We start from the raw sequence: 25,572 nt of genomic DNA, 5'->3' as shown, positions 1-25,572 counted from the left end.
GAATATACTGTAAGTCTACTGGCCTCTTTGTTAAGAAAAAGCCATTAATATGCACAAAGTTATTGAGCCAGCTCAATAACAGTATGCACTCTACTTACCACAAAATTAAATATGCATTTTAAGATCCGGAATTAACCTGGCCCTGTTGCCCTGGCCAGATCATGCTTCTGGGACAAAAAAAAAACACAAATGAAGTATTTTGGTTAATGAAATTACAGCCTGACTCTATACTGTTTTATCTAAAGCTGTTACTTTTGCATTTGTCATTGCCATCATTGATATAATACCACTTAAGGATTTTTTTTTTGTCTGTTTTTAGACAACATTTATGTGAATAAACTAGGAAATTAAACATTTTGATTAAGTATGACACTCTCAAATTAGCCCTCATTGGCATCATTGTAACTGCGGCTTTTATAAATGATTGTATCGTTTGTTCATGTAAATAAAACACAGACATTTTAATTTAAAAGCATTAGACAGTAATAACAATTACTTTGCACATAATCCATTCAGGATTTTTGTGCAGTATGTTGTTCAACAATGGCGTCCTGCTCCTTGGGAAGTAGACTAAGATACATCTTTGCTATAGTGTTTCCACAACTACTGCCAGACGTCGCAGACACTAAGTTGTGATAAAATGTGGCACTGAGGTCCCTGCTGACAGGGTTTCCCGAAATACTCTTCATTAAAGTACATTACTCCGGCTTGTCAGAGACGGGCCAACGCAATGTTTACAGACGCTGAGGTGGCACACAGGATGTGAGACGCCACCAGGATACTGAGGCATCCGCTAAACCTGCCCAAGACAGCTGTGTTTGCATTCCTGTGCCATTTCTATTATGCTAATTTTCAGTTAAATAACAAGTCCTCAAATGAGCTGCTATGATATGTGTGCTGAAAATATGAATCACAGCATGGAATGAATGGACACATTAAAAAGACGTAACACTTGAAGACAATGTCAGTCAAAGTAAATCATGCACTATATTGTTGCTTAGGAGGCATCTGCAATAATGTTTAATATTAAAAGAGAGAAAGAAGGATGGACATGTTTCTCGAGTCCCAGGCTTTCTGAGTATTGACGACTCATTTAAAATAGGGCAGTGTTGCTGTAATGGCATTGATTTCACTTACACTACGGTCACTATCATGATAACCCATGATAGCCGGTAACTTCCAGCCCTGTTGAACTTGTTAACTTAAAATAGCACATTGAACTTGATCTTCAAAAGTTGTCCCTCATGGGAAGGCCTTGGAGGAAAAAAAACAGGTTCAAAGTACATGTTCGATCTGCAGCCGATGTTTGCGATCCAGCCCTCACATACCGGCATTGACTATTCTGGGCCTTTTGAAGACTAAGTACAAAGTTTATGCTTCTTCTAATGGCCTATGGAAGCACGGTGCTGTGTACTCAAACAAGACAGGGTTCATTTCCAGACCACATTTAAGAATAGTCAGTAGTTCTGCATTCATACTTATGCCGTCATTATTTAGCATTCTGACATTAAGGCTGTATTACCTGTCAAGGCACTTGTCTCCCAGACTTCCAATTAGGCTGGGCTGATAAAAACTAGAAAAATAGGATAAAAAACACTGCAAATCAATATTATTATTTTTTCCTTAAGGAATAGAGCAGGAAGTACAAGTCTTCATTAAGCCTAAGACAATGGACTGTACAGTACATCTTAATTGCAATATTACATAGATAGGCCAGAAAATGGAGGCTTTCCATAAAATCAGACATGGAACTCTTAACTAGTAATTCAGTGGATTTTATAGTCAGAGCTTAAGACTGCTGAAGTTACTGTGCAGAAAAACGTTGTGTGATTTGATAAGGCACAGCTTCTGCCATTGTTAGCAGAGTTAGCAGATTAGCCAGCTGCTGCCAAATAGTCCTTTTAAGTCCATCATGACGCATCACCAACACTGCTGCTTTTTTAAAGTCGTCGGGAACAAATTTTCTGAAAGACATCTGACATTCTTAAAATGCTCTAGGAAACGTGACTTGAATTAAATGTGGGCTTCAGCAACACAACGAACAGACAGTTACAGTTATTACTTGTCAGCACTGGTTACTGGTTACTGAGTAGAGTGGGTGAATTTTACACAGAAACAGCTGTGGACAATAAAGGAAATGGAAAACCCAGTTAATCGAAATACTATTCAAAAACGCCTATTCCCCCCACAAATCCCATGCACTGTGGGCCTAGGAGATTTCATGCTGGATAGCAAGTCATTCTGATCCACATCGGATCTCACAGACGGTGTACCTCAGAGGCGGGATTGTGAGAAGCAGCTGGGGTGGCCAGCTTTCTGTTCCTGGCGGGCTTAGTGAAAACACCCATCATATAATGAAAAAGAGAAGACGGGAAAGACAGATGAAAGATCATTTAATGCTGAAGCCTGGATGCACTGTGGCACAGGGAACAGGTTACACAGCTGACCCAGACAAAACTCAAGGCCAATAAAAAATAAATTAAATAAATGAACCGATGTTTTATGTGCTGTTTGTACATCTATGAGTACAGGAGTGCTGGAAGGCTACTTCTCACATATCCCGTATTGACCTGCTTTGAGACATACAGACAAACAAGTGAGAACAGAGTTTGGGGCCTCACGGGGCCCCGCTAGAGATTTCAGGGCCCCATGAAAACACAGGTCTTGTGTTTCATTTCGGGCCATGAACAAGGGCAGTGGCTATGCGACTATTCTGACAAGGACGAGACTCAAACTCGGTCATTGAATCACAGACACAAAGACTTAACCCACTGAGTCCCACACAAAAATATAGCGGTCTAGTTTACCAGCTATCTTTGATCAATTACAGGTTCTGGCCTGAGATGGTTTTGGATGTAACCTAAACCTGCATCTGGTAAGGAGGTCTGTGTTCTGTTTTTGGTTAGAACACTTCCTCATTCAGGAAGAGAAGTCATAATTGGATGTATTGTTTGGTCCAACACACACAGTGAGCATGTAGAGTTTGTGATTAAGGGTCCTGTACTGTCATGCAGCTGGCGTGCAATGTCATATGGGTCACATGTCTGGCGACGACCCAGCCTGCAGTGTTGCTGATTGGACAGACTGTGACGTCGGGTAAAACGAGATGGCCAAGTGAGGATACCTGAGGATTTTTGCAAAAAATATAATGAAAAATAGATAAACACCCAACTTCTATTTGATTATCCAGTGCCAGATTACACTCTAGATTGGGTGCCAGTCCATCACAGGCATAAGCTAGAAACACACTAGCAACACTTTCTATGAATGCCATGTGAACACATTCATAACACATTGTAATGCATTCATAAACCATTATAAACATGGCTGTAAATATTTATAAATAGATTATAACACATGTAGCCATGCTTATTATGCATTATGAATGGTTCATGAAGCTGTCATCTATAATGCACTACAGATACCTTCATAATGCAGTACAAAGCATCCTTAATGCTTATACTGACCCTTATAATGCGTTATGAAGGCATCTATAGTGCAGTATAGATCAGAGCTACATTGGTGCTTATGGAGTATTATTATCAACACTATAATGCCTTATGGCTGTCAACAGAAGATGCTGTAACACTTTGTTAATTCTTATACCAACCATTATAATGCGTTATGAAGGCATCTATAATACGTTATAGGTGACAGCTTCTAGTGAAGTGTTACCAACACACTTGTTTAGCTTAGCCTATAGGGACATTAGCTATGGTTATCTGGCTGAAGGGTTATAGTCTGAGGAGCAGAGCTGAGTGGAGATCATTGTCGTGGTGTCAGTCTAGCTTTGCATGTAGCCATATGCTGTTGGACTTCTGCTGCTTGGGGATCCCTCACGTCTGTCCCCAGCTAGTAATGCTGGTGCAGATGCTCCTGCCTCATTATGATTCTCTCTCTGCAGCATTTAATAGTCGCTATTCTGTCCCTCACTCGTTCATGCACTTTCCTTACCCCCTCCCCCCTTCTGGTGGTCCAGATACAGTGAAGCCCCCTGCCCGCCTGCCGCCCCCATGCCTCCCGCCTGTTCCACCCGACCTGCTCACCCTCTGCCTAAGCCCCCTCACCTGCTCATCTGCCTGCCTGTGCTGTCCCCCAATCTGCCCGAATTTACCTTGCACTAAATATGCAAACTTGACCAGAGGAAGATGGGCTTTTGAGGTCTCCTCCCTTCTTGTGCTTCCTCCTGTCTCTGAGGGAGCTTATCTGTCTGTCTCCTTAGGCGTACTCTCTGGAGACATCTGACCCAACTACTCTATACCCCGTGACAATGTTCTCGTCAAAAGTGCTATACTGTATAAATAAAGTTGAACACAATACACATAAACACACTATGGACAATTTAAAGACACAGTTTCATTTAACTGTGTATCTTCAGACTGTGGGAGAAAACCAGCAAATCACGGAAAGAAAATACAAACCCACACGAAGGGTGGAGGAAATATTAGAGTCGCCAGCTGTGGAATCATAATGCAATTATGCTCCCCAGTGAGCTACTGTGCCGCTAAAATAATTCAATTATTACGTTTTTCAAAATGAATAAATATGCACAGTACTGTGCTAAAGTCTTAGACAGTCAAAGAAAATGTTTAAGGCTATTTATCTGGGTGGTAATGGTATATTTACTCAGAAAAAAATTAATCGACATGAGAACATATGTAAATGAACAGTAACAAAAAAACAAGAATTTCTTCTGTTCTCCAAAAAGTTACTGATGTCTTGTTGGATGGCTAGATGAACACTGCTTCAGATCCCAAACCTCTCCTCAGGGGTACCCCAGCCATTCCATGTAAAGTATTTTTAAAATTTCACCACCAGCTCAGATAATTCACGGTAAATAACTCACTGAGGTATTGATTAGCCAAACAAGGTGGGATAGGGGTTAAGTCAAAAAATGCATTGGTGGAAGGACGGTGGACAGTAATGACATCATGTCCTTACCATGCCCTGATGATTGTGGGCGTGCTGTGCATATTGAGGGGAGGGGGGTCCCTTATGCCCTTGCATGGGTGTGTTGGATGGGTTGCTACAACTACAGCTGTGATTTAAGGAGGTTTTGAAATGGCTGACACTGCATCATACTTTTACACCAACATGAAGATCATTTAAACCTCATTTTCTTTGACTGTCTGAGACTTTTGCACAGTGCTATATATACATATTTGCTTTTGTATGGCCTCATTCATGAGGCTACATGCCTTAAGCCTGAATGAAGAGGCACCATGTTTTTGGTAAAATTTAGAAATATCTGAATAGCAATCGTGCCCTTCGCTGTAACACTGGCATAGATGCTCTGAAGTACCATCAGGAGGTGCTTTCAGATATTACAATTTCCAGCAGAGTTCTCTCCATGATCCCATCACATGAGGGTCCTTGTGTGGATGCAGTCACACACGGGAATCTCTCCAAAGAACCTCTCCACTCCTATTGGAATCACGACTGGTCTCCCAGAGAAAGAACTTCTCCACACTGTGAATTTCCAAGTTTTTCCAACTTTTAGTTTCATCACACTGCCTTGTTTTTTTTTTTTTAATATTCAACGTTTCACCTGACCTGTTTCCAGAGACAGAGCTCGTCACGCATCCAATTAGGAAATTCCTTCATAAACACATGGATAGTACAGCCTCCCCTGACTTAGCAGATGGGATTTATCCGTACTGCTATAATATTCATTTCCTCAGTGTATCCTATTATCAAAGAATATATTAATGTGTTTAATTACTGAAGTTTTCACTCTAGTGTATTATTAGATGCATTCAATTCTCGGGGCTAAGATATTTTTTTCTTCCGATGAAATTTTTTTTAAATAAAAACAAAAAGATTTTACTTTTATCCTATGTTTTATAGAAAACATTTTGTGTAACCATTCATAGGGGAACAATTGAAAATCTGGTTATTGAAACATGGCCAAACAGTGACTAATGTCCATTCAAGTGATTACAAAAAAACAGCATATTTTATCTTAGTGCAAATTCCATATTTATTGATTTGCTGATTAAAAAGGGGAGCTTTCTATGTTTCATGTTATTTAAAGATTCTTGCTTAATATTTAATGTGATTTAACTGGGTAACCTACTTTACAATATAACATGGATTCCAAAATGTCTCATTAAAGTGCAATCAGAAATGAAACAAAACAAAATGAATCAATTCCTCAAAATATCACAAAAAGATAAAATATACTTCTTTTTAAATATAAAATATGTTGGTAGATATTCATTGCTAGATATATTTAGCCCTTCTGAATATTTAATATTTCATTGCAAAATAGGCTATCCAGCCGTCCATCAATCTTATATAACTACTCATCCAGTACATAGTCAGGGTGAGTCTCATTTCTCAGAAAGCACAAGGCAGATTGTGTTATAGTAGATTTTTAAATGACTACCTAATTCCCCTGTCTAATGGAAAGTAAAATCAATTCCAATGAATGTGTCGCTATACCTTTCCCATATCACTGTATAACCAATAAACACTTTACACGTGACGCTAAATAGCAGAGGGAAAGCGGAAGTTGTTTTGCAGAGTTGACGTGCTGGACTGTCTAATGAGCTAGAGCCCCAGGCAGCGCCGGTGAGCTGCCAGTTTCTGCAGAACAATGAAGCTGATGTCACAAACCAAACGGCTCACTATGGTAACACAGAATTCCAGCTTCTGTGTTCCGGGCCTGATCCTGACCGAGTAGACGGTATGTTCTGGAGAATGTTCAAAATGCTGTTTTTTTTTTTAGCAACACACACGCATATGCCTTAGTAACAACACTAAATCAAATTAAGAAACTCACAAAAATAATCTGATTGCTTGTGGTTGACCAATGCTATTCAAAAACAGCTATACTGCAGGTCAAATAGCATTTGATATAACGACAAATAATCTAGGTCTCTCATGTGCTCCACTAGCCATAAAAAAACTATAGTTTTTGCTTCTGTCTTTATAAAAGTGTTACTCATCTTCACTGTGGTGTTGCATGTTTGTCTATCGGCGGCTTATTCTTAATTTTTTCAATAATGTTGTTCTTTGTGCTGTGTAGCCGAATGACTAAGCATTGTTGCATACAAACAATAATACATCTCAAGTCTGTCTGTCTCAACGACTTATTGTCAGAACTACACTTTTAATAGTGCACGGAATTACAGAATTCATTCGTTAAATAACATCACTGCTGCCAGATGATAAATGGCACATCAAACTACTTGCGTGAAGTTTATTGTGCCCCCACTCTGCATAATTGCAATGCAGGAGGACTTACTGGTGGTTTGAGTGGGAATTTTGCCCTACTTTGGTGGTGCTATCAGAGTGTACAGCCTGCTTAATGAAGAGAAACTGTAAAATCATGAGTAACAGACAGTGTGATTCAAGAAAGGCCAGGAATACAGATACATAATTTTGAATGTTTCGTGTTGCAAAAGTTAAAGTTAAAAACATGCAAAACCTTCACTGCATCAAATAAAAAGGGAAATATCCGACACCTAATTGAAAAGCTAAAACAACATGTTTAAGTAAAAAAAAAAAAAAAGAAAAAGAAAAAAAAGATTATTTGCTAGATATATTATTATTACAAACAATTCAGATAAAATTATCTACAAACAATTCAGATAAAATCTCATTTATTCAATTGAATTTATTCGTGCATTTATAAAAACTTAATGCAGATCAATCTGAATCAAAAACAAATACTAATATATAATATACAAATATACTAAAACTAAAACTATGTTGTTTGCATTGCTGTTGATATGTCAGGCACAATAAAGCAGGAATACCCTTTTTTTGCCCTATATCTCAGCATGGAATAAACTTAATCTAATGTAGTGCGGCTGTTTAAAAACCCTGAGGCAGAGTTATATCGCGAATTTGTGGCAACGTAATATTGCTCGCAGCACTATAATACAAAACGACGGTGCCGCAGTGCAGGATGCGACCCGGCAGAATCGTCCCCGGTCACGGGGGCAGCTCCTCTTTGGTCGTCTGAGGCTGGGGTAGGAAGGCGCTCTAGGAGTTCAGGCCTGCGCTTTTCTCCACGCTTTGGTCTGCGTTCACGGAGGTGAGGAAGGACTCCCACACTGCCAGGCACTGCGAGAGGGAAGCGAGCGCTATGAGACGGCATTCACAGACCTTATATCACCTTAGGCCACTTTGCACATGTCTACGTGAACACAAGCACACAGCTGCAGTTGTGAACAGGTTATTTTACGTGACTCCGGGTAAAGGTGCACGCATAACTGAATGTATGATTTTCTTTCCCTAACCATGGTTAGCTATAAAATCTAACTTAAATAATAAATAATATAGCAAGGAGCAGACCGTAGATATCTCAGTACTAGAAAAGTGAGAGAAAAGACTATATACACTGTTAAATCAAAGACAAAACACTTAATTTTAGTACTAATATACTGCATCATTACTAGCAAAGGGGCGAGTAACGTTACTTATACATTTCTGAGCAAAAAAATGGGCCAAAGCATAATGTGCATGGGTTTGGTCCATTGTTTTGCCCAGGAATGTACGCTAACATGGATACACAATGTTAGGTAACATCCATCCAGCTTCTAAGACTGGGGTAGGCAACCCTGACGCTGGATTGCCAGTGCCCAGCAGGGTAGTAGTATAGTCAGGGAAGCAGGGGGAATTTGAGCCTCTCCCAGGCAGCACAGCGGACGGGGAGGGGTAACGACAGGGAGGGATGCCAGTCCATCACATGGCACATACATGCACTCACTCACGCAGACACATGCACACACTCTATAGCAGTGCTTCCTAATCCGGTCCTCAGGGACCCACAGATAGTCCACATTTTTGCTCCCTACCGGAAGCTGGGAGGGAGCAAAAATGTGGACTTCCTGGAAGGGAGCTCGGAGGGAGCAAAAACATGGACTGATTGTGGATCCCGAGGACCCAATTGGGAAACACTGTTCTATAAGCAAGTCAGAGATGCTGGTCCAGACCCAGTACTTGGAGGAAATACATGGGGAGAACATGCAACTCCACACAGCCAAAAAGTGACTGGAGGTGTGAGGCGACAGAGCTACCCCACTGAGCCACCATGCTGCCCCCTGTTATGTAACATTTACCATAAAATATATTTTTATAATTGATCTCGCTGTGTAGCTAGATCATCAAAGCAGAAAAAGTTTGACTCGAAATAAAAGTGCAGTAAGCAATATCTGGACATAAAGAAGTGAGGGGGAAAAAAACTTCAAAGACATTTATGTAATACACGTTTGAAATACTTGGAAAGTATTTTCAGTAGTAATAATTTTCTAAAAGAAGAGATATGACAATCCTGCAAAAATCTATGAAGGCTGTTTTAATAAAAAAACTTTGATTAAAATGTATTTAACTTTCCTGGGTTTTAAATATTAAGAACTACCACTGTGAGGGACAAAACTTTGTTGTATGCTATTAAAAAGAATTGGAACCCTTGGCGTATTCCCAGCAATCATTATATATCCACCCATTCCCCATAACTAATTATGCAATGTTGAGTCTGAAACCAATCCCAGGAGGCAAACGGGGAGGGAGACTCTGGTTGGGGTTGGGTTTGGTGGGTTGTCTGTCAGAAAGGAGACACACGCTGAGTACTCAAACAATTTCAGGGAAAATCTGTAAACTAGGCCAGTAACGGTGTCCAAAAAGCCCAGAGGCCATATTGCTTTCCACACAATGAAGGCTGGATTCGAATCCCCAACCCTGGAGATACAAGACAACACAGCTTCCCACTGAGCCACAGCCCAGAAGATGTAAATATTCCTGTACGATGTCACTGGGCGGATAATACATCACACGCCAGCAAACTCACGGAGATCTATTGTATTTCCACCACGGCAAAGTAAAACCATTAACTCCGCAAAACACTAAGTCAAACAGCCACATCCATTCAGACAGCCTTGTCCAGGGCTAATATGCATCAGAAGTTTGACAAATGATCTGACAGCAGCCTTCTGTGCCTTTGTGACGAACTCCTGACACTCTGCCGTCGCTAAAAATACGACCTGACATGTCACATGCATTTAATCAATACTTCTTCGAGTTTCTGTGCAATCCCCATTGTTAAGGAGCTACTCGGAAAGACGTGCCATTTATATCATCAGGGCAAATTACATATATATAAAATCAATTTTAAAAGAAGAGAACTGCAAATATATATCATGCATTCACCTGCCGACACGTTTTTTTATACTGAACAAGTTCTGAATGTTTTAAGGTTAGCTACTCAAGCTTGCCGGTAACTACCGTTTCCGCTAGGACACCTTTGCAAAGATGCAAAAAAAAAAAAAAAAAAACAAACATCGGGCAGTGGTAGGAGGCTGGTGGGTGTGTTTTAAAACCCACCTCCGCTGAGTGCAGTTATAATGGATGCTGCGGCCCTCCAAAGAAATGGCTCATTGAGATGTGCACTCATGGCCCACTGGAGCCCGCTGCCGCTTCGGGAAACGGGCTAAATTGCTCGACAGGGATTCAGCACGAGGCATTGATTAAGATCTCTGCCGGCCAAGCATCCAGTGGAGGAGGGCCACCCCAATTCATTATTCTGCTTATTCGGGGGACGGCTGACTGCCACACAGCTTCTACGACGAAGGAGGGCCACCCTGATAATTCATTATTCTGCTTATTCGGGGGACGGCCGACTGCCACCCGGCCTCTACAAGGAAGCCGCGCTAGACCACATCCAATTTGCTGCGCTAATATCGTACCGCCACGGCGAGTATTTAAAGTGAAACACTTTCGACTTTCAGCGTATCAGGCTACGTCTCAACTCAATTCACTCTAGAGGGATTCATAAGCTATGTTTCATTCTGCGTGAAATTGAAAGAGCAAATATTTGCGTGGGATTCCTCGCAAATATAAGCTGCTTTTGTAGAATTATTTTACTATTTTACTGATTTTTGTCACTGAAAATTGGGGTGGCACTCCTCTAGGTGTGTATCTGCGCGGCTGTGTGTGTGTGTGTGTGTGTGTGTGTGTGTCTTCAAGAAAGACTTTTTCATCTCTATAAATAAAATTTCCAGATAATGCCTTAAACGTATGGCTGCATGCATTTCCTCTGACGCACTGCTTGCCCTAGAGCCATTCGTGGAATTACGGATTCAATGGGAAGTGCAGCCCCCTTCCCATGCACATCCGCAGTGAGTGCAGTGCCTTCTAACCAAGGAATTACGCAGCCAGGGAAACGGGGGGGGGGGCAGGCAGGCCAAACATCACCCTCACTCACAGGCTATTCCAGACCTGATTTCAGCCACCATATATATTTTTTTGTCTCGGCCTCCCGGTAAAATTGTTTTCCAAAATTTTTTGTTCAGTATTTTCATACAAATTTCATAGTCGGGGATCTCCCCTCTGCTGGGACCCAGCAGTATGATACGTTTTTAGACTGAAAGTGCAAGACCTCCTAAGGGACAAATCCTACAAATCACCCATGATCCCCCCTGGGCCCTCAAAATAGATCTGGACCAATTCATAAAGCAGCATCTTGTTTCTGCTGAGGCAGGTAAACCTCTCCAGGTGAAGTCTGAATGTCCTTCTTGTTAGTGCTATGGGCTGCTGGTCAGAAGGTGAAAATGCATTAAAACATCTGATCTCCATGTGCCACCCGACACTGCAATGCTTCAGCTTAAGGAAATGGAAAAAATAAAATAAGTAAAATAAAGGAGAAAACGAAACACCATAAAAGCGAGTCTTCAGACACTATCATTTCAGAGATTTTCTACGATCCACTAAAGAAAATTGTTGATTAGGCTGAATGAAACCTTATATTCCATAACAAGACACTTGTCTCTCCCATCTTCCAGCAACATTCTCGTTGCTATGGAGTCTCCATGGCAATTCACAGAAGCTGCAATTTCCAGTATACAGTTGTAGCTGCAGCGGGCACATAATATGACAGTAATAAAAACCGTCACATATTTCAATTCTTTAGAGCTTCTTCTAAAAGCTATTTTTAATTATAATGGCTTAAGCTCTATGATGCAGCTAATAACTAAGAAGAGACTTAAATGCATCAATACAGACAGATACACAGACACACACAATAGAGACAGAGCTAGAGTATAAAAATGAGCATATTTGCAGGTCTGAGACTGAAGAACCACCCTCCCCCCCAAATGTTTAAAAAAATAATAATAAATAGCTAGCAAGTAGAGTCAGAAGATCATAGGTAGCTAGCTGGTTAGCATAACCTGCTACATGAGCATTTCCTAAATAACAAATGGGTTTATTTGATAGTGTAGTGACTGCTTGGGGATCCCAATGAAGATTGAGCAAATTGGTTTCACCACCCCTTGAGCTGTTCTCCTACTGCCCAGCAGGGGGCCAAATATCTCAGTGAGCAAAGGGACCTCACAGTAGTAGCTCTCAATGGTATTCCGACTGCTTTCATTCCAATCCACACAACATCCAACCGGCCACATTCATTATTAGCCTATTAAGGACCATATAAACCTGATTAAGGTCGGGTTGGAATGAAAACATTTGGGTACGGGGGGGCACCAGGAACGGGATTGAAAACCACTGCCTTAGAGCATCATCAGCAGTTCCTCAAGTCTTAACAGGTGCCTGCAAACACTTACTGGAGCCAATAATCCAGCAGGCCCCAGCAGGGTGCCGGGCTTTACGCCGATCCCAGCTTCACACCAGTTCAAGGAACCCGGAGCCCACAGCCAGCACTCACGCCGACAGCAATTATCACAAACTGCCGCTAATTAACACACGTTCAGCACAGATCTCACGGTGCGACTCGAAGCCTGAGAGCTCCATCCGTCACACAGCCATCTTACAACTGCTTTCTCCTGGTCATGGTTTGTGAGGCCTGAAGCTCCATTAAGTATTAAAAAAAATCTTGGGAAATCAACACCTTTGTGTACGAGGAGTGTGCTAGTCTCCCCTATGTGTTTAATCTAAGTATTTAAAGCACAAAGTATTTAATTTTGTTTAATAATTTTTTTATTTTGCATGCATGCATATACTTGCATGCATGTATATACCACTTGTATCTGTCTTGTTTGTCTGTCTTGTGTGTTGCTGGAGGAAATACTCACCATGGCGTCTGGGAGTAATTTCCATCCTCTATGTGTCCTGTATATATGGCGGAATTGACAATAAAGACTTTGACGTCACTCAGGTTTCCACAGCATACTCCGACTTCCCCAGAGACATGTGGTTAGGCTAACTGGTGTTTCTAAATTGCCGTTCAATGTACAGTGTTGTGTGAGTCTTCTCTGGCCAGGTGCCCAGTGCTGCCTGAAACAGAATCCAAGTCCCTACTGCAACCCTGACCAGGAAAAATGCTTAGATGAATGAATATATGTATATCAATCTATCCATATATATGTATGCCTGCACGCACGCACAATTGTGATGTTTTCTCTCTTCGAATATTAATGTGCTTGTTTATTAAAGGGCTATGTAAATAAGCTTAATTTGTTTTCAGAGTCTACAAAGGTACCGTACTATAAGTGATGGACTTGTGTCTGAATTTAGCCAAGAAAAAGGCTACCAGGGAATGTTTATTAGACAGGATAAAATTCTAATGTCTTTATGGGGCTGGTGATGGCGCGATATCAGCTTATTTTGTTAGTTTAATTGTGCCCTTGGAGTTGTTGTGTCCTGTACAGTTACAGTTGCTGGGTTCCTTTATCTTATCCTCATAAGGCCAAATTCAGAAATATGGAGGCGATGAGTAATGTGCGCTTTCTCAGAATGAGTCAAGATGGCTCTAAAGAGCAGAATACACGTGAAAAATAAGCATCACTTCTGCGCCAAATTTATGGAACAAGCCGAATGTTTCAAACTGACAGCTCACACCATGATGTATGTGATTCATTAATGTAACAAAATAACAGTTTATCGACTAAAAATACTGAACATAATGTTTGAAGAATCTTATAGACACATTTTTCACTCAAACCCAAAAGATGAACAAATAAGCCAATAAATACCAGGTATTCTTTTGGTTTTGATGGATCTTGGCTGACACTAAAAAACAAACCCAAATGTTACGCTTTACATTAACTGCACCTTCATGATACCTTTATAATGCATTCATAGAACATTCAGTGCCCCTACATAATGCATTTATAGAGCATTCATAAGATACCTTAATATCCTAACATACCTTAACAGCCTTAATATACACTAAAAACAAACATTTTAATCATTTAACCTGATAATGTTTGTTATTGATGTTTATTAAAGCTGTTAAGGTATTTTAGGATATTAAGGTATAGATACATGCTGACTATGAGTGTTCTATAAATTCATTATGAATGTATTATGACAGTGCACTGAATGTTCTATTAATGTGTAATGAATGCTTTCTGAAGCTGCAGTTAATGTAAAGCATTACCATACATTATTTACTTCTCCCTAGGAATTTAATTAAGCATGTGATGAGAAGCTATGAGAATTCAGTTGAGAGAAGTATATTTTTGAGTATCCCAAAGCATACACATTAGTCAACAGGAGTAAAAGCATCTTATGATTATCACGTCAACTCACAGCCATTCGGGAGTCTGTTGGTACCTAAGGACCATCATCATTCCACTGTAAAATGTTATTTTCCAACTAAAACATGACCATAAAACCCTAAGACTAGTTCAGCATCATATCTTCCTGTTTTCATGCAGGTACAATTGCTACATCTTGGGTTACGGTACCAAAACAATTCCCCAGAGAGCTTTGATATGTTGAGCTATAGAACCATAAAAAGCAGGAATTCCCCAGAGCGAGCTTTCATGTCCTAGGTTACAGATCACAAAAAGCAGAAATTTGCACCAACACCTGACTCATGAAGAAAAAAAATCATCCGTAATCGTCCATGCACCCACCTCCTTCTTCACTCACCTTCTCGTGATAATCGATGTTCTTCTGCGCGGTGCTCACGAAACCGGCCTTGACGTCTCCCCGCATCTTGCTCTGCCACCTCTCCCAGTCCCCCTTCAGAGCACTGTTGGCACACTCCACCTTGTCCTCCAGCTTCTCAACTTCTCCCTTCAGCTGTTGGTTAATGCACAGGAGTCACATCGAAGCAATTCACTTAGGCTACGCAAATAGCACTTGTGCCATGTTGCAAAGTGGGACTGCAAGTGGACATGATCACAATTCACTGACAAGCTAAACAGGAATTTTGGACCTATTGTCCAAATTGTTTTACATTATTGGCTTATCAAATGAAATGTATCTAGAAAACTAGGACACATTTAAAGATCATGCAGCTATACACACACACACACACACAACCACACACACACATGCACAGAACTAATAATAATAATCATCAATTTTCTGACATAATTCCCTCTGGAACAACCCTCTTTCTTTCAGGGTCATGGATGACAACTCACAGAAATTCTCATTTAAGTGTGAAAACGCCCAACCTTCTGGTGGGATCAAAAGTCAACCAGAATGCGTCAAAATAAGGACTAAAGACTACCATGCAAAAACCATGCAATAAGGATTCTCAAAACTCTGAGATCCAAGTGGGGGTGTAATGTGCAAATAACCTTGACGAAGAGCAGGCCTTGAACAAGAGCAAGCAATCATCAACCAGAATATGTTTGCTTGACAGTCGGAAAGTGACTCACTCAATGTTTTTCCTCCTTGTTTCCTTAAGATCTACGGAATTGACAGGATAAATCAACAAAAGCTTGATGGTCTTCACTAGCATTTTGTGATGAAGATTACCAGCCTTCAGGGGACAAAGTTGTGGACAGTAGAATCTAGAGATGTTTCTGTATTATTTCTGTGTAAAACTGCAGACTCTCAAGTCAGCTCCAACGTTGACAAGACGTTTGTGAAAAACATAAACGCAAAGAAAACATCCCACAAGTATGAGACGATGCTGTCCAATTATTTTCCATGACTCAGACCAGTTTCTGTATGACGGATGAAACATTTCAGTAATACTCTCCTATAGTTCTCTTCAGTGTCAATTTATCTCAGTTTTAAATCTCAGAAATAGCTGAATAGATTCAAGCCGATTCATTTTTTTATATTGGCATAAAGAAATGAAAATGGATTTCAAACCATCTGCAGTTGTGTTACATTAAGTCTTTTTCATAAAAAAGTTTAAATCTTTAAAAAAAAAGAATCCAGCTTTAATTTCAGCAATAGTCATTCATGAAGGAGTGTGGCTTCCTTAGTCCTTAATCCATCTGACCAAGAGCTAGACAGCCAACTATGTCCCTTATAAAGCTGCGTTTCAGGTGATACAGTAACTACACCAGTCTTCATCTAAGACAGGAGCTCAGGAAATGTAAAGCAGGTGAATAACATGATTAAATGGTATGGCTATGCTGTACGAGTCACAGCACAACAACAAGACCGTCAACTGGAAATACAGTTTTAAAATGCAATTACAGCACAATGCATAACTGTGCTTCTTGTATGGCAGATAGCAGATAAGTAAATGGAAATGTATGACAAGGAAAGCAATGTTGGAGACATCACTTATTTGCAAATGCACATTCAGAAAACGGCATGGAGGAAACAGCTGTGATTTAAGGTGAGATAATGTACTCTCAGAAGAAGTAAAAAAGGGAGGGTAAAAAAGGGAAAAAAAATCTCAAAAAAAAAAAAACTACTAAACTATTTCAATACAAATGAAAAACCCTATAAGCATTTGTAATAAAATTCCACTACATTATCATGCAATGGCTGACTGCTGAATACAAGGATTGATATCATGGTATACGTGCTCCAAGTACGCACCTGACATTTTTATTTAACATGCTACAGTTAAATAACTGACTTTGGCTTTGCTGCCACCGCATGGTTAGGAACTATATTACAAGTTTTAAAAAATCATTTGGATTCATTTTCATTTCATCACCAAACATGCTGCCTTAAACCACACATCTGGCACACTTGTAGAACCTTTTTCTTAAAAAAAATGTCTACACCTGGAAAACCCACAGAACAAAATCTCACTGATGAAATGGCATTAAAGGTACAGAATAACAAAGGAGGACGTGTAGAACTGGAGAGATTAGTATGTGGCTGAAATCCTGCACCCAGAGCGCCTCTCACAATGGTAGAGTAATGAAGCAAAATCAGGGTTAAAGAAATAGGGAAGGCCCACTGACACACCTAAAAGAGATTAAGTTTGAGTAACAGATAAGCCCTACTGAAAAAACCACCAAAATGAAGTCCGCCACAAATCCCGTCCAACAAGTTCCGTTGTTCCACTATTCGTACATAGGAAGGGGTCTCACCTGTGCTGAGTTGGTAACATTTTGACAAACTTAAAAAAATAATAACAAAACGAATTATGTGGTGGTATACAGTGTAATGTATCACTATCATTTGTAGTATATAAATGTTATTTCCATCATCTGGCTCTTATGCATTCCCTCGTACAATAATTTCTGGAACTTTTACATTAACTGCATATTCATAATCCCTTTATAATGCATTAATAAAACATTCAGTGCACCTTCATAATGCATTCATATTACACTCATAAGCAGCATGTAAATATGCCTTAACATCCTAACATAATGTATATTAAAGCTGTTAAAGAACAAACATTATGATAAAACATTGTAATCAAACAATGCTTGTTATTAATGTATAATAAAGCTGGAAATGTATGTTAGGATGTTAAGGTATACTTGCATGCTGCTTATGAGTGTTCTATGAATGCATTATAAAGGCATTATGAAGTGCAGTTAATATAAAGCGTTACCTAATTTCTTAGAGACTGCGCACTCTCTTACAGATTTCACAGTCTGTTTTTTTTTTTTTTTTTTTGGGGGGGGGGGGGGGGGGGCGGGTTTACACAATTGGTTGTCCATATTTAAATGCTTCCAAAATGTTACCATCCCAGACCAATCACTGACGGCCTGGCTTGTTAGATGGTTATTGTGCTCTGCTGTTTTGATACCTCTTCAATTTGACCATGAAGTCTCTGTTCCTGCTGTTGTCTGGCTTCTTCCGGGACTTTCCCAAGCAATCTCCCCAGCATAATGCTTAGATCCTCAGTCTCTGTCAACTAGTGACACAGTGGACGCGAGGAAGGTCAGTTCCCCATGAGGTGGGAGTCCCTCGAACACAGAGACATCACGTCCACCCTGAATTGATGTCATGCCCCAAAACTAGGCCAATTGTCCCCTTTATAAACTTAGGGTACTTGTTCACTATGCTAAAGGATGATATACACTGCAGTTACGAGATGGTTAATATTTGTCATATGATCACATGACCAGATTAAGTTCAGTCATTTAACATTAAGCTACATACAATTTAATGCAATTTACTAATGCGACTTTGCAGGTCACCATTAAATGAAATTAAGCCCAAAAAAGCTGAATCAGAGGAAAAATCAAGTGTTGAGTTTCTTTTCCCTCTGGCCCAATAAATGCGGAAACACAACCTTCTTGTGCGGAAACTGAACACCGCCTTCTTGTGCTTCACGCAAAAGGCTTTTCTTTTTGACGGGCACATCCCAAAACGTCTGAGCCCCCTGACTCCACCTCCTTTAAAATGTACGGTGTTCAGTTAGCTGCAGTGTTCAGGCTTGACATTTTGTCTTTGTTACTTTGACGCCTTTGCCCTTCCCTGGGCCGAACCCCAAACGCTCCGGCAATCCACACCCAGCGGATCTTAATCATACTTAGAATCCACTGAGGTCATCTGGTGGACAAAATAGCACCCCGGAAGCTTTTTTTTTATTATTAAGTGATTTTAAATATATATATCTGACATTTGAAGGAAACCTCCAGAGCCTTCATTATTTCAAGATTAGTTCTTCAATATTCTCCTCCTTCAGCATCATATAAGGGCTCAACATGGACTCATGAACAGTCTTGGTATATTTACATAATATTATGAACAGACGTTTTCCAATATTGTCAAATACCCCTTTGGGTTTAAAATGGATTGCATGGAAATAAATGGAGATGTGACAGCTTCGGAGAAGCTTATTGGTAATGAGGCTTGGGATCTGCAGGAGAACATTAGAGTCACAATCAAGTCAATATTGTACTTACTGCTTCCCGGTCTGCCTGCTTGTTAACTAGAATATCGTATTTAGCTTCGTACTCCGTTTGAATGTTGTCACGCCTTCTCAGAACCGCCTAAAAATAAAACGCACACAGAATACCTTCATTTGTAACGGTATCATTACTGCAGCACAACATGAAAAACTGACTCTCGCTGGCATAAACAGAGGCAAAACATGGTAAACTTGGATTACCAGTCATAATTGCATCACTGGTCTTGTTACAGAGTAATCCCTTTGTTATCAGGACGGGTTTCAACTTGCAGTAGCCCCACGTGTGATTGTGCAACTGTGAACCAGTCCTTCTCAATCATGATTAGCTCCCAATAAGCTATTATAACCAGTGATGTTCCCGATTAGATTTCAATAATCTGAATCAGGGCCAGTTAGGAGGGTGGCACAGTGGTGCAGTGGCACAGTGGTACAGTGGACAGCGCTGCTGCCCCACATCTTCAGCCTCTGCTATGGCTCCATGTGTGTGGACTTTGCATGTTCTCCCCATGTCAGTGGAGTTTCCTCCAGGTACTCCAGTGTCCCCCCACATACTGAGGGGGGGGGGGGGGGGGGTGAGTGAATGCTGTGTGAGTGTGCCCTGTGATGCGTTGGTGCCCCATCCTGGGTTGGTCTCTGCCTTGCGCCTGTAGCCTCTGGGATAGGCTCCAGACCCCCCCACGACCCTGAACAGGACAAGCGGTTACAGAAAATCAATGGATGGATCAGAATCAGCAACATCAGCCTGATCCAAAGCCAGATCTACTCAATTTCCCACGTCCACCTAATTTACGTCACTTGTGCAGATTGTAAGGATCCGTCACACGCTGCAGTAACTCAAAGTATCCCAACAGCTACCTGCAATGTTTGCAAAGCCATCCTTTCGAGAGGAAGTAGACACAGAGCGTCATTTAATATGCAGAACTAAAGAACACTGCAACATGGCAAGGCTTACTCTGATGAAGAACGACGGTTGTGTGTGTGTGTGTGTGGGTTTGTATTTACCACATTTTGTTTGCTTACTTATGATTAAGGTTAGGGCTGGGTAGGGGTTAGGGATATCATAGTTAACATTATGTTCATGCCTATAGAAATGAATGGAGAGTCCCCACAATGATAGGAATATATGAACTGTGTGTGTGTCTGTGTGTGTAGAGATCAGGACATCCCAAATTATAATAGGAGCCAGTTGTGGCAACCTGAAGGCCATATATCACGTCAATGATTGGACCCTGAAGGTTTATTCCTTCCTATACAGATTTCCAACTGAGCCCAGTTGGGGCAGTGTGCAGCACAACGGGTTAGACCTCGGTGCGTGTGATCAGAAGGTTGCTGGTTTGAGTCCTGGGCTTGGCAGAACAGTCACATGCTCACTAAGCCCTTGAGCAAGGCCCTTCACCCTCTGAAATGCTCCAGAGGAGCTGAAATCATGGCTGACCCTGCACTTGGACCTAAGCTTTGCTCTCACCTCTATGCGTGTATATGTCTCAAAAGACAGCATGATGCAATATGCAAAAAAGGAGCACTGCAATGTAGCTGTACTTGTGTAAATGACAAAGAAAGCATCATTTTTATTTTGTGGGTTTAAAAAGTTTTACAAGTTAATATTGCCTGCATCAGTACCTTTATGGTGTCCGAACACAGGACGTACTCATGCAGAAGGGGGACCAGGTTGTCAGACATCTGGCTGAGCTGCTCCTCTGTTGCCTGGCAGCACTTGTCGATGCAGCCGGCCACGCCCTTCAGCGGTTCCACCAGCTCCTCCTCAGAGCCCGACCACAGGACGTAGGTTGGCCCGTACTGCTTTAGATCATCCAGGTATTCTGCAACAGACCTCAGCCTGAAACCATCACTGGCATGCAATTCAGAGCCCAGGTTCTAAAAATCTCACACCAATGGGCACATTTCACTCGAGCATATTAAAACTTGAGCGGACAACAGTGGGGGAGTACTGTTGGCTCACATCTACAGGGTAGAGGGTTTGAATCCCAACCTCTACTGCAGGGGTCTCCAGCTCCGGTTCTGGAGTGCGACTGTCCAGTAGGTTTTGTATCATTCTATCCGGCTCGTGATGAGCCACACCTGTTCCTGGTATTTACCTGAGAACAGGTGTGGCTCATCAGAACTCAGGTAGGATAGAAAACCTACTGGACAGTAGCTCTCCAGGACCGGAGTTGGAGACTCCTGATCGACTGTGTGCGTGTGCGGCATTTACATGTTCTCTCTGTATCAGGCAGGTTCTCTCTCATAGTCCAAAGATACATAACTTGATAATTAGAATAAGTGGGGTCTCTAACACGCCTGTTAATCGTATGTGCGCACCTTATGATTTACAGGAATGCGGCCTTAGTTAGCCTTGAGTTTATAACGTTCATTAGCTACCCTTCATTTCTTTGAATATCCTCTGGGTGACCTTGTCCAGCGAGCCCATTCTCTGGCTGAAGGTGTCCACGTACTCCTGCATGGCGACAAATTCCTCCGGCCGGTTCTTGACTCCCCTGACGCTAGCAGCTACGGCGCGGACGGTATCGCCCATCCTGCTCAGCAACCCTGGACCTTGCTTCTTGTGAGAGGTGAGCTCCTGCCGTGAGAAACAGAAGCTTCCACTAGACTACAACAAACGCTCACATGGACAAAGATCCCTAGTGATCAATCCCACTATTTAAGGAAAAGCAGCCATGGATAAATGCTTGTAACTCGATGGTGCCTGGTTCTTGGCCTAAGAAAGGCCCTGCTTCAAAACCCATTAACATGTACTTCAGATAAACGTCTAGTTGCACGAGGAAACACCTTAACAAAGACGTATCGATTTTGATTTCCTGAAGGGCTCTTATTTTAATCGCTTAAGGTGCTTCCACAGCATATGCCTTTTGGTAAAGATATTTGTAAATTGACCAGAGTGATGATTATAGAAGAGGAAAAGACGTGCATTTTACCCAGGCCTGGGCAGTGAGGAAGATCTTGAAATCGGCATTGCAGGACAGAATGGAGTGTTCAGCAATCCGGCAGAGAAACTTGTGAAGGGCCTTCCGACGAGTCTCGATGAAGTCATTGTTGAACCTCTCCACCATTCCCTTCATCACAAACTTCTCCGGCAAGGGCTAAGGGGAAAATTTGTATTTAAATTTGAACAGCTAAATCAAAACAACAGCTATCACAAATAAACTAAAACCTGACCATCGTAAATACAAAAAAGCACAGGATGGCAGGAAAAGAGCAGTAACAACAGCAGTAAGAACTTCGAAAGATATCTTACATGAACAATAAGTGTAGGATGTGTCTCTTCCAGACGGTCCCTCAGCCAGAGGAAGTCCTGATAGCGCCGACGGACCTCATACTCGCATGAGTCAAAGTCGCTGCGTGTGGTCTTGAAGACAAACAAATATGCACCTTTTGTTTTGTGAAAGAGGAAAAAAAGTATCTCTATCCACTCCTCTGTCCAGTATGTGGGTGTGACTGGATGAAAGAATTCAAAGCACTCGAGTCCATGACGAGGAATGCTTTATCTCACGCTCAATGAATGTTCCATTCCAATGCAACCTGAAACACGGTGAGCTTCGGAGGTGTGCTAAGGCGAACATTGCGGTGTAGTGCTTGCACCTGACTATAGGCAAATTATTGCATATTATTTTTCAGGACAAACTCTATAAAGAAAATGTTTATGTAAACAATGTCAATATTGTCTAAATTAACTGATGCTAAATAATATGGACAAAATATTTGCCATAGAGAATTCCAGTAGTTTGAATTTGGATGTTCTCTCAATGAGTTCAGAGATGCAATACATTACATTACATGTTATTGATTGTAGGGGTATGTTTGATCAATGGAAGAGTTATCAATGTCAATAAAATTAACCCTTTACATTTTATTTTATTTTTTAAACTGAAGATACTATACTATATTACAATGTGACCAAATGGCAATTTACATAACACTCTAAGTTTGCAAGTGTAAATTAAGTTAATTTAAGAACTAAATATAAATAAATATTTCATAAGCACTGGTGATGGAAGAAGCCACAATTAATCCCTGGTAGTATTTATTTTCATTACCAAAACATAACAGATATGCTTCGCAGTAAAAATCGTATACTCCATGAGTAATTATACAAGCATAAGGCTGGATGTATTTCTGAGTAACATCTATTGATATTACCTGTGATTATCTAGTCCAGGGTTACAGTGGGGCCCAGAGCCCATGCCAGGAAGCACAGAGTACAGGGGACACAGTGCATGCCAGTTCATCAGATACATTTTCTCAGCAATTAATTTCTAGCCGTTTAAATCAGTGTCTGCGCCAAACCTAAATATTGGTCTTATTGCTTGGATAGAAAAAAAGTTGCCTGATATTTGCCTGCTTTTGTATAAAAATACTTTAACTGTTCCACCTTTTTTCTGGTGACAATTTGGCTTATTGACATTGTTGACATTTTCTTATGCAAATAATTGTTTCCTGAAACATTTGTACTAACAAATTTTAAATAAATGACTACACAAATAAAACTTCTACTAATATGTTGTATAATAGTTTAATTTATATTAAAAATGGACAGAGTATAGGTTCTCTTTATTGGTCTTAAAAGCTACAGTGCTTTTGGGAAATGAGAATGAGATTAGATAATTAGAATTACAGGAGACATCGTTTTCATTATAATGTGTATAAAAATTCCAGTCTTGGTTCACTTAGCAGGTAAACCTCAATCCATTAAGCTGAATCTAACGTTTTTTAGCCATTGCTGAAACATACCTTGGTTACGACTCTGTAGGTGATAAAGGTCTCCAAAGCTGTGACATGGCTCTCTGGATTATCCACCGTGACAAAAATATCCCTGGCGTCTGACTCCTCTTCGAACCTGTACTGATTGGTCATGGAGGATGGAGAGGTGGGCAGGGAGGCACTGACAGAACTGCCGTCTGTCAAGGTGACATCCTGAGAAAAAACAAAATTAAACAGCAACATGAGCGGTATTTCGATTAAGGACCACGAGCCAGTGAACGCATTCATTGGTAACATTGAATTTGATAACAGGTTTTAAAATATCACTAATCACTGCGGCCACACAACACATGCAACGCTGCCATGTTTTAAATGATTCAAAAAAGCTCTTTTGTAACTTTTAAATTGCAGTTTTACAGATTGCAGTTAACTTTGTAGTAGGGATGGTTAGGTGTGCAGACCCCAGCATCCTTCATGGTAATTCAACCTGTAAACAGGCCAGGGGATTTACGCACCTTCACAAAACGCAGGGGTTTTCTCTTTTTTTTTTGTTTATAGAACGTCCCATTGTGCTTCATACATCATTCATTAACAAACCATCGTCAGCAAAACAGGAATCCCCTTTCGGGTTTGTCAGCAAGAAAAGCTGTCCGTTTATTCCACCATAAAAGTGAAACTTAAATACGCCTGGTAGTCAAAAATAGTCTGGTAGTGTTCCCTTACGTACAAGATATATCAAAGACAGTCCGAGTAGTGTGCTCAAGCACACAAGTCAGGATCCAGAAAAAAAGATTTAAAATCCTAGGCACGCATCGGTCAAACAATAAAAAGTAGCTCTAAAATGATTTAAAAGTAGACTTTGTTGTGCGCATGTCTGAATCGATGATCAATAACAGCAACTGAACTCATCACATTGTCTTTTATGAAAATGGAAAGTTGTGAATTCTTTAGAAATGCAATGCAAATAAACCCTTTGAAATCGATAGGAGTTTTTTTGTGTTTTGAAGCGCGGAGGTGCAGCCACGTAAACAAAAAAAAATGTTAAGATGTTACACCCCGTCGGAAAGTGTCCTGACAGCACCTGATTGCGTGAACTTTGATTCGTGGGCTCACTTCATTCAGTGTTAGCCTACAAGGAAGCGATCTTATATTCAGGAAAAAGTTAGGCTACTTTATTGTTGTACTCAATATCCAACAAAAGAAAGAAAGTTAGATCAGCGACAATCATTACAGACTATACGATCCTGACTCCATGTTGCATTAAAAAACAATGCATCCACGTAGCACAGTGTCGTTTTCACCCAAAGTTTATGTATTAGAGAGTTGTGCGATTTCTTTCTCTTCCTCCTACAATCGCCGCCTTACCTTGCTGAAAACTTCCAAGTCGTCGTCTTCGTCCAGCTCCAACATTTCTCCCGTGAGAGCCTGCGTGGGAAAGCCGGCGGCGGTGAGATTGGAGCTCATAGCTCAGCGAGCTCCGGATGCCAGCGAAACGCGACCCAGTCCGTACCGCAGCCGAGGACGGTATAGAGGCGTTCGGCCAGCTGCGGGCGGGCGGACCGGCGCACAGTGCGCAGATACGGAAATACCGCTGAAAGGGAAAAGGGGGCGCAGTCTGCCCGCTACGAAGGCGGGCAGCCAGTCCCACGCGATTAACTCGCGTCGGCTGTCTGATGTTAGGTATAACCACTTAGATTATTCAAAATAATTTCATGAGATGAACAATATAGAAAAACGCCTCCAAGATCTCATTTTAGCCGCATCGTTTTACTGTGTTCGCATTTTTGCGGCCCTGTCTCATGTTCCAACCACTTATTGAGCGCGGGGTAAGAGGGAACCAGTGCCAGGCAGTTCTCGTTCGTTTCAAG

The 25,572-nt window shown here is 41.1% G+C and overlaps 1 protein-coding gene across 4 annotated transcripts; it reads right to left on the bottom strand.

Moving 5' to 3' along the window:
- Nucleotides 1-7,381: 7,381 nt before the first annotated feature.
- On the bottom strand, nucleotides 7,382-25,287 carry snx7 (sorting nexin 7). 4 transcript variants are annotated; one of them, XM_072699554.1, is made up of 11 exons: nucleotides 25,070-25,287; nucleotides 23,735-23,917; nucleotides 22,242-22,352; nucleotides 21,922-22,086; nucleotides 21,368-21,566; nucleotides 20,609-20,808; nucleotides 18,984-19,070; nucleotides 17,879-17,986; nucleotides 14,839-14,991; nucleotides 13,035-13,071; nucleotides 7,994-8,073 (listed from the first exon to the last, which is right to left on the bottom strand). In XM_072699554.1, exons 1-10 carry the CDS (start codon nucleotides 25,166-25,168, stop codon nucleotides 13,063-13,065), a joined length of 1,314 nt encoding a protein of 437 aa, XP_072555655.1. In that variant the 5' UTR covers nucleotides 25,169-25,287; the 3' UTR covers nucleotides 7,994-8,073; nucleotides 13,035-13,062. The 4 variants fall into 4 exon arrangements, with proteins under 4 accessions (XP_023660411.1, XP_023660412.1, XP_072555655.1 ...); XM_023804643.2 differs by lacking the exon at nucleotides 13,035-13,071 and having other exon boundaries at nucleotides 7,382-8,073; nucleotides 25,070-25,286; XM_023804644.2 differs by lacking the exons at nucleotides 13,035-13,071; nucleotides 17,879-17,986 and having other exon boundaries at nucleotides 7,382-8,073; nucleotides 25,070-25,285.
- Between the last annotated feature and the right edge of the window lie 285 nt (nucleotides 25,288-25,572).

Source organism: Paramormyrops kingsleyae, chromosome 15 (assembly GCF_048594095.1).
Source record: "Paramormyrops kingsleyae isolate MSU_618 chromosome 15, PKINGS_0.4, whole genome shotgun sequence".
NCBI classification, from domain to species: domain Eukaryota; kingdom Metazoa; phylum Chordata; class Actinopteri; order Osteoglossiformes; family Mormyridae; genus Paramormyrops; species Paramormyrops kingsleyae.
Note: the sequence above shows the minus strand (reverse complement) of the source record. Positions and strands in the feature narration are given on the sequence as shown.

Excerpts from the sequence above, each read along its gene's own strand:
- snx7 (XM_023804643.2), bottom strand. The coding sequence starts at position 25,168 with ATGAGCTCCAATCTCACCGCCGCCGGCTTTCCCACGCAGGCTCTCACG. Across the intron at positions 17,987-18,983 it reads AGCAGGCAGACCGGGAAGCA|TTGACAGAGACTGAGGATCT; the intron begins GTAAGTACAATA and ends CTGTGTCACTAG. Across the intron at positions 14,992-17,878 it reads TTCATGGTCAAATTGAAGAG|CTGAAGGGAGAAGTTGAGAA; the intron begins GTATCAAAACAG and ends ATTAACCAACAG.